This window comes from Lactuca virosa, chromosome 1 (assembly GCF_052849685.1).
Source record: "Lactuca virosa cultivar CGN04683 chromosome 1, Lactuca_virosa_CGN04683_v6, whole genome shotgun sequence".
Classification (NCBI taxonomy): domain Eukaryota; kingdom Viridiplantae; phylum Streptophyta; class Magnoliopsida; order Asterales; family Asteraceae; genus Lactuca; species Lactuca virosa.
The window spans coordinates 32942207-32952497 of NC_136426.1; the positions used below are offsets into that span (position 1 = coordinate 32942207).

The 10291-nt window shown below is 36.5% G+C and overlaps 1 protein-coding gene across 1 annotated transcript; it reads right to left on the reverse strand.

The window, feature by feature from the left end:
- Positions 1-2150: 2150 nt before the first annotated feature.
- Positions 2151-3966, reverse strand: LOC145104311 (cytochrome P450 78A3-like). The gene is made up of 2 exons (XM_079041579.1): positions 3014-3966; positions 2151-2933 (listed from the first exon to the last, which is right to left on the reverse strand). The coding sequence occupies exons 1-2, from the start codon at positions 3953-3955 to the stop codon at positions 2322-2324; spliced, it is 1554 nt and encodes a 517-aa protein (XP_078897705.1). The 5' UTR covers positions 3956-3966; the 3' UTR covers positions 2151-2321.
- Positions 3967-10291: the final 6325 nt, after the last annotated feature.

Below are 10291 nucleotides of genomic sequence, written 5' to 3' on the forward strand. Positions count from 1 at the left end.
CATTCGTAACTAGGGATGAAAGTGGGTCCAAACCCTGACCGGATGGACCCGGACCCGGAAAACCCGGAACCGGTTAACGGGATTTTGTAAAATCGGAAACCAGACCGGTATATAGGAACTGGTTCCGGGTACGGTAGCGGGTAAAGTGGGTCTAGAACCGGAAAACCTGGAAACATCAAAGTGGGTTGGTTGGAACCGGATAAAGTGGGTTTAGAACCGGAAAACCCTGAAAAACCGGATTTTTTTGGCAATTACTTACTACTTAGTGGATTGAACTTTGAAAATTTTCATATTGATATCCCGATTTTGGGTGACTGTAACTCATTGAATATGAAACCAAGATTGACAAAATTATAGTATAAGATCATGTACAAACTCTAAACTACATTCTGTAAAAAACCGCATGTCAATCCGACTTTAAACGAATGAGATATGCATGTGTTAACATTTTCACAGAATACAAAGTACAAAAACAAATAGCTGAAAAGTTGAAAATTTTCAGTTTTGATACCCCGACTTCGGGGTACTGTAAATCATTGAATATTAAACCAAAAATGACAAAATTATAGTCTAAACTCATGTACAAACTCTAAACTACAAGTTGGAAAAAACCACATGTCAATCCGACTTCAAACGAATTAGATATGCATGTTTTAAAACTTTCACAGAATACAAAAAAAACTAAAAAACAAAAAACTTTCAGCTTTGATATCTCGACTTTGGGGGACTGTAAGTCAATGAATATAAAACTAAAAATGGAAAATTTATAGTTTAAAATCATGTACAAACTCTAAACTACACGATGGAAAAAAAACCGCATGTCAATCGGAGTTGAAACGAATGAGATATGCATCTTTTAAACGTTTCACAAAAATCGGTTCCGACCCTAAAAGTGGTTCCGGTTTTTAGACCCGGTTTACCCGGACCCGATGGACCCAAACCCGGATTACCCGGAACCCGGATAAAACCAATTTTTAAACCCGAAACCGAAACGAGTTCTATATATTCTGGTTCTAACGGTTTCGGTTCCGGTCCGATTCCGATTACAGTCCGGTTTTCCGGTTCTAAATCTCATCCCTATTCGTGACTCATGAGTATCTAAAAATGACAACATATGTTTTTTCTTTTTTGATTAGGTCACCGCAAACGCAGCCTAACCACATACGAATACGGAAGGAATACAATGATACGAAATATTATGAATACGAAAGGAAATCAGATTTCACTAATATTTCAATATATATATATATATATATATATATATATATATATATATATATATATATATATATATATATATATATATATATACGAGTTGGCAGGTTGACCGGTGAACCCAAACAGGTAACCCAACCCAACGCATGAAATAAACAGGTTGGGGGTCAAAAATCTCAACATAAACCTGTCTATTTTCGGGTTAGATTGGTATCAGGTTACAGATTGGGTCGAAAGTTGACACCCTTAGTGGCTGACGCAATGTGTAATAAGTGGGGTCAATGGGCCCCACTTGAAATTGATTTCCACAGGACATATATACAGAAGCGTGCGTGACTAACTTATAGTTTATTGTACTTATTTCATTTATTTACTGATTGACTAACATATAGTTTATTGTACTTAGGGGGTGTTTGACTAAACTTTTTAAAACAACTTATTAGGTTCCAAACCACTATAAGTTAAAAAAATATTTGGATGAAAATAACCTATTCCGGTGAGGAACTTCTAATAAGTCATTTTTTTCATAAGTTACCCTACACTTACTTATTAACTTATAAGCTAATAAGCAATATGTTTTTTTTTTTGCCAAACACCACTTTAATTCATTTATTTACCAGTTATATCCCCCCCCCCCCCTATTATTTAGTTAATTTATTTTAGTGTTTCAAACTTTGTGTATCTCATCTATAAATACAAGATACTCGCATGTATTTGTGGTGGTGAAGGAACCACATAATAAATTATCAACAATATATCACTTCTCTTTAAATACCTTTAAATTAATTTCAATATATAATTAATTAATATATACATATACATAGATAAATAAACATTACAAAGAAAAAAGAAATAGCAAGAAGAAGTTAAAGTTATAAAGTAAAGCAAGAGATTATAACAAAAACCATTTAAACTTTCTATTTCTATATATTATATATGTTTATGTTACAAGGGTACATCTCGTACAATCAAAATCCTAATCTTGATTATGAAAGAAAGGTATATACAAAAAAAAAAACTCACTTGTATCTTTTTACACTAACTGGCTCTTGCATATTTTGCTCTTTCTTGTTTGTAATTTATTAGTTTGTTTGTTTATTTGGTGTTTAAAGGAAGGAAGTTGTTGATGGACACCTTGGTCGAACGTTAAGAATAAGTGGGTTAGCCATCTCACATGATAGCTTCAACACCTCCGTCAAGTCAACGTCGTTTCCATCCAACTCAAACTCCTGCAACAATGACGCCACCCAAAAACTTACCGTCGTCAATCCAAGAGTCTTCCCAGGGCAGCTCCGCCTACCCGACCCAAACGGAGCCACCCTCAAGTCCGAACCCATCACCGAAAAATCCTTGTCAAACCTTTCTGGACGAAACTCCGACGGCTCCTTCCAGAGATGTTGGTCTCGACAAATGGCCCACATGTTGACCATTGCGGTGGTTCCCGCTGCCACGTGATGACCGTCAACGGTGGTGTCGGAAACGGCCAGACGAGCCCAAGAGAGGAGTGGCCCTGGTGGGTGTAGCCTGAGAACCTCTTTGACAACCGCAGGTAGATAGATCAAGTTGGCAATATCAGATTCCATCACGGGACGACACCTCCCCACCACCCTGTCCAGTTCTTCTTGTACCTTTAACTGAACATCAGGATGCAGCACCAACCTCGCTAGAATCCACTCCATCATTACAGCCACCGTGTCTGTTCCTCTGAATATCATCTCCTGTATGCATGTCATATTCATTACATATATACATGTAAATATATAAAAGAAAATTCAAATTGGCTTAATTAATTACCCACCCACAGAACGGCAATCATGTCTGAATCCGATAATCTATCTGACCCTTGAAGTGAAAGCAAGACGTGGGTGAAGTCGGTGTTAGAATTATTAGGCGTGGTTTGCGATCGGTGTTCTTGGATCATCCGGTTGACAAAGTGTTTGACTTTAGGAAGAAGATTGGAGCACCTGAACCGGATCCCTTGCGGGTCAAAGTCCGTCAGCCATGGGAGGTGGTCGGTCCAGTTAAACGTTCCCAACACGTCGTAACCTTCATCCACAAGCTCCCTCAGCTCCACCAGTTGGACGTCGTCTGAATCGGCCAACCGGTGCTTTCTTCCAAACACAGACCACATCATGTTGCAGAGAGATGCACGCCTAATCAAATCTCGGACGCATATCGATTCTCTCTTTTGGTGATGCATCATCTCCACCATCTCTTGGGAAATCACCTTCCTCTGCCATTCGGAAGCTCTCATCTGTTTGGGGCAGAAAAGATGCATAGCGGCGATCCGTCGTAGAGTCCGCCAGTAAGCTCCATAAGGTGCAAACCCGATGGCCCGATCGAACATCAAAGTGCGAGCCGACTCCTTGACTGGACGATCAACAAAGACGGATCCGTTGAGTATCTCCTTGGCTACGTCTGGATGACAGGTGACGATAACCCTCGTTTGGCCAAGACTGAAGGCCATGAGACGCTTAGCTCCGCAGGATTGAGCTGCAGCGTAAATCTTCCGGTGAGCCAAGCCGGTCATGAGGAACATGCTACCGATGAAAGGAAAGCCCCTCGGACCAGGTATTACGCTGTGGTTAGCCCAGGCTGGACCACCTGGATGAGCCCAGTGAAATATGGATTTGAGAAGGAAAAGAAGAAAGAAAACAAGCGATGTGCATTTCGAGAGTAGAGGGAAAAGGAAAAGCCAAAGGGATTCAATGTCACTTGTCATAGTGTTATGTTCTTTCATATTGTGTATTATGTATTGTGTATTGGTTTGGGATGAAAACCAGAGGCGTAGTTGGTATTTATATGGAACGAACAAGCTAAGGTCATAAGGTGTAGCTAGGGGGTAACCGCCATACTAGCTTTCTGTTTTTGTTTTTAGTTTTGTTTTCTGTCTTGAGCAGAATTGCATTGGGTCCACAGTTTTATCTAACGATATTAAATTAAATACCAAATCCTAATAAATGGTATTCCTACTTTGGAGAGTGGAGGACACGCTCCTTCAAAATTCCATACTAAAATATTGTATAAGTCATAACTGAGCCATGTTGTGGCTACGAGGTTGAAGGGCGAGTGGACTATGACAGAATGGTAGGACACGTGAGAAAAGGGGTGTAGCACATGAACGCCCACACTCCCTCCTCCATCCGGTTCACCGCTTCTTGCCAAAAATGTAGCATGCCTCTCACCTGCATCCAATCTTATGATTCTTCTTCTGTATCAATTATTATGGATGTTCATATGTATTTATTAAATGAAGAGTCGAGGCATGTGGGTATAAAAAGACAAGCGAACCGTGATACGTGAATCGAACCTTGCATTCGCGACTTCCAATGAACCACAGGCCTAGGTTTTCCTTTATAATTCTATATATTAATTCATATCAAGAGTTGAAAAGCGAAAGATTTTTAAAAAAACCTATAATAAATTATCTATAAGTTACGCCTTTTATTATAAGTCAACCTATAATAAACTATCTATAACTTATTTTTTTGGAAAACAATACAAATTCAATTAATAAAAATACTTTAAAAAACCAAATAGAGTGTCTATATAGAAAAAATAGGGTGCCTTTTTAACCAACATCATGTTTATATGTGAGAAAATATTATTCTTATTCATAAGCTTGAAAAAGATAAACTTAAAAAATATAGTAGTAAAACACATTTCAAAATGCTACCCATCAACCTTAAGTATATAGGAACAACTACCTATCAACCTTAAATATATAGGAAGAGGACCATACTAAAAATCAAGTTTTAAAAAGCTTGTTATGGCTTTATCAAGAGGCGCCATGGCTCCAAGTATTTGTCGTTAAACTTTAACAAGCTATTATCTTAAGTTATGTATATATAAAAATAAATAATAGCAGAAAATATATATAGAATTATTAATTATTTACAAAATTGCTGCATTAAGTCACGTCTTACAAACAACATGATTTGCCACGACTTGAAAAAGTTTAAGATTTGACATTGCCGTCAAGTCACGCCTAACGTTATTTTGAACATTGCTAAAACCTACGAGCATAACCCAACTACACATATCAACTTGCCATTTGCCATAGATATATATCGATATAATTTTTTTGACGGAAAAAGTAGTAGTCCGAAAAATTTTATTAAGTAGAAAAAAAAAGGTTAACACAATTTCATGCTAGGAACCCTCCATCTATAGAAAGGGAAAAAAAACTTCAAGACAGACCCAGAAGTCAAACACCCTAAAACAATTAATGCAAAACAACAAAATAAAATATTATAATATGTTTTCAATCCTATTACATAAACATAACAAAGAAAAATTAAAAAAAAATTATAATTACTAGCTCTTTTAAAAGCAAAGTCATCATAAATAATATCAAAGTCAATTTTGTTCAACATATATTTTTTTGATGCATCACATTCAATCTTTCTTGTGAAATAGATTATCTCAAATACTTTTTTAATAACTTTAATTTTTTTTGTTGATGTTGCAGCAAGATGTAATGAAAACATTTGGATAACAATCTTATGTTTTAACAAACTCTAGAATTTCAACAATGAACATAAAATCGTTTCGCAAAGTCGTTTGCAATACTTTAAGTTCAGAAAACATATAACTTGAATCTACATCACACATGTTATTAAGAGAAAATTGTTTGGAGAAATTAATGCAACTTTTTTTAAGTTCAATGTCACTTTAACTTTTTTAAATTAAATAAAAATCCAAAAATATTTTCAAAAAACGTTAATTGCTTAAATCTACTTTTTAATGAAACAATTGAAACATCAACAATCATAAAATATTCAATTCTAAACGATTTTTCAGTGACTGTAATTATCGTGCATTATTAGTTTCATCAAATTGTCTTTTTCTAATAATTTGACGCCTTATTGGAAATGTAGGTTCCCATGGGTTTTGATAACTACAAATGATAATTTTTCTCAAAAACAATAAATAAAACATAAATAAAAGAACTAGTTTATTTTAGACCATTTTAAAACAAAACCATCAAAAATCTATTTACATTGGTTAAAATGATATTAAAACAACCATAGAGTATTTTAAAAAGACAACATTTGGAGCATTTGATCCCATTTAATTTGTTGATCCACATTCCCTCTCCCAGACAACCGTTGCGACGGCTTGCGCATAATACTAGAACGCCATCGAAAGATTATTATGTCGTAAATATAACGAACTATATTGTCTATTTTAACAACCTGTTATTTCGAATCAATAAAAGTCAACAAAATTCAAACATGTTAAATAAAAGTTAAACACGTCAAGTATTAAGTCAAATAATGTTATTATTTATTTAAACATTTTATATATTTCGATGTTGAGAATTTAATTCCAAAAGTATGGACCGAAATCACCATTTGGTGATTCCATGCAAGACCGAAAACTCCATGCAAGACCCCACCTCGAACCAAAATCAACTCCAACCGCAAACCTTTGACCGCAATCAGCTCCACCGAAAACCCCTTTACACTGAAAACCTTCCTTGACCGAAGACACTATGTTCTTGGTTGAGTGGATAGACCGCAATCCCCTCCTTTAGGCGGTGACACACCTCCCTAAATGATAAATTGCACTTCCCTATGTATCCATTACATTAAATATTATCCCAATATATAAAAACATAACCGAAAACCATCCCCATAACTCTCATTTCCATTTAGAAAACTTCTCAATTTTTGCTCTCAAAGTCCATACGAAATCACCATATGTTCTTAAGTTTTCTTTTTTTACCCAGTATCTTCAAACCTTCACATCTTCAACCGAAATCACCTTCAAATCTTCTTAATTACCTCAAGAACATCAAGAACACTTCATATCTTCAAGTTTTCCCAGAAGAACCATCACTTAAATTAATTCTTAGGAATTAATTTGGTAAACACTCCTATTACCATCTAGTGTTTATTTAACACTTTAAATTATTAATTATCTAAACTACATATATAATTTTATGTGTTAAATATTATTAGGAATACATTTAGTTACACGTGTTCTAACCCGGAGATCATCGGAAACACTTCGTATCTAAACAAGAACACGTACTCAAGGTGAGTTCATACCCCTACGTTTTTACAATTTTTAAATTGTTTTAGGAGGGGGGGGGGGGGAATACAAGTAAAACACAAGAAATATTGTGTTTAAAAATATAAATTTATTATTATATTTTCTTACCGTTAATATGAAATTAAATGTGAAATTTATTAAATATGCAAAACATCGTTATTATTAAATTTACAAAGATTTACAAAACATGTTAAGACGCAACGGTTTTCACATCAACGAAATAAACTTATAAACTATAATAGGTATAGTTTTTGGAACAAAGATACTATTTTACAAAGTTCAGGTTACAACACGGAAACAAACTTATAAACTATAATAGGTATAGTTTATGGAACAAAGATACTATTTTACAAAGTTCAGGTTACAACACGGAAACAAACTTATAAACTATAATATGTATAGTTTATGGAACAAATGAACTATTTTACAAAGTTCAGGTTAACATATAAACTAAAAGGGTTTTCAGTTATTACTCGTAAAAACGTTGAAGCAATTTGTGAGACGTCTTCGTGTACTTATCTAAGTACGGGTAAAAGGCCTGCCTTATAACTAGAATCTCTTGTAGGGAGAGAGAGATATTTGTGTATAGATCTATTTAGGGCTGACAATCCCACACCCCGACTGTTAGCTACACTCAGGCCGGCAGACGTGGGGTGACAAATGTCGTTAACATTCTGACGCCTGAAGAACGTCGCGATCAGGCCGACTGGGTTAGTATGGTTATAAGAACTCACAAGGAGAAAACAACGACATATTTACGAATAATATATTTTCAAATAATTTTATTTGATTATTAACCATACATTCGGATTTCGGGGCAAATATACTTTCAAGGGTTTTTATTAAATAATAAACTATATTACATTATTTGCATGTACTAAATTTCTAGATTTACACACAGTTACACGAAAAGCAAAACAATATATTATTTACTAATATGGTACGAATAGAAGTTCAGAAAACATATATCGAGTATTCTTTTTACTAGAGTCTATGATTACTTAATGTATGCGTTAGGATTATATATAATAAAGATCCGATAGGCAGTGGAATGTGTAATTTCCGTCTTTCTTCTTGTTCCTTGTTTGGTTGTGGGCTTAGGGCAGAATCACCCAATCGACTGTCCGTTCGATTTTAATTATATATAATTTGTATACACTAAGTAATCATAGGAGGTAACAATACAGGTCATTCGAATTACATGAATCAGAACCTCGAATCACAGGTTATAAACAGAAGAAACCTATACTTTTTGGTCTCAAAGTACTAAGACTACGACTTATTTACTAAGAAAATATTGGATTTTCTGGAAGAACACATTAAAGTTTTCAATAACAAAGAACATATCTTTTCCAAACCACTTGTATTCTTAGGAAAATTAGTAGACATGAAACATCCCAAAAATACAGTCTAAAAATTTCGTTTTAAATCAGTAATAAAACCATAGTCATCATACGTCATAGAAAAATCACAACAATGTATCTCAGAATAATATAGCAACTGTTATGTATATCAGAGTATAAACATCCCAGGCTGAACAAATGGTGTGTGCACTGCAATCTTCCCGAGCTCCTCATTTGAAAACTGAGTACCTGAAACCAAAACTGAAAACTATAAGCACGAAGCTTAGTGAGTCTCCCCAACTACCACATACCATTCAATAACATATAAAGCACATATTGGGCCTTGCCCACTACATCGGACCGAAGTCCGGAACTGACTAGGGCCTTGCCCACTGCATCGGACCGAAGTCCGGAACAATATAGGGCCTTGCCCACTGCATCAGACCGAAGTCCGGAACTAACTAGGGCCTTGCCCACTGCATCAGACCGAAGTCCAGAACTAACTAGGGCCTTGCCCACTGCATCGGACCGAAGTCCGGAACTGCATCGGACCGAAGTCCGGAACTGACTGAACATAGCATATAATATGAACACATATACTGCATACTGCATCGGACCATAGTCCGGAACACATAACACATACCATGCCTGTATCACCAAGACACCAAGCATACTAAACTACTGCATCGGACCGTAGTCCGGAACTACTACTAACTAAATGGGCCGACATTGTGGCCGTAGACCCGTTCTTACTGGAAGGGAACTCACCTCGCACTGCTGAACTCTGCTGACACTCCTCTGGTTGCTGATTGGAAATTTCCGAACTGCTGACCCTTCGGCTTCCCGAACTACCAATACCAAACATCACTTAGTCCAGTACGAAAAATCCTTCTTAGGGTAAAATGACCATTCTACCCCTAGTCCAACCTGGTTCATATCTAAAGCCCAAAAATAAGGCCCAATACTAAGTAAGCTTCCTAAGCCCATTAGTGGCCCATTAATGGCCCAATTTGCTACATTGGGCTCAATCCCTTTATTGGGCCTTACCCTAAGCCCAACACATATACTTGGCCCATAATCACTGACTCCTGATGGCCCACTAAGGCCCAAAGACCTATAGTCCAAAGCACAGCCCACACCGAGGCCCAAATGCTCGAAACCCAAACTGGCAGCGTTACGCGGGGCGTACTCCAATGTACGCTTAGCGTACAGGCTTGACCACGAGTACGCTGGGCGTACCTGCACGTACGCTCAGCGTAGTACCCTGTTAAGCCATCTTTCCATTAAGTGCTTAATACTCCGATTCAGAGGCTACAAACTCAGATCCATGTCTTATTTCATGTCTTAAACCATAAAGTTGCTTACTTTATGGCTTTCATGACTCACATACGCTCCAAATCCAAAAACCATAATCTATTTCCATGGAGAAAGATCTTAACTCATACATGAACTCATTTGGACCATCAAGATATCAACTTTCTGTTCTAGGGAGTCATTTAGCACCAAGGGAGGCAACCCTTGGTCTGGAAATCGGATTTAAGCCATAAAGCTTTCACCTTTGGACCAAAAACTAAACCATACTAGATCTAAGAACCCTTAAGTAAAGTTGTGAGCTTTATACCTTCAAAGTGTTCCAGGAGATGATGTTATCTCAGATCTATAATCTCTGGCCT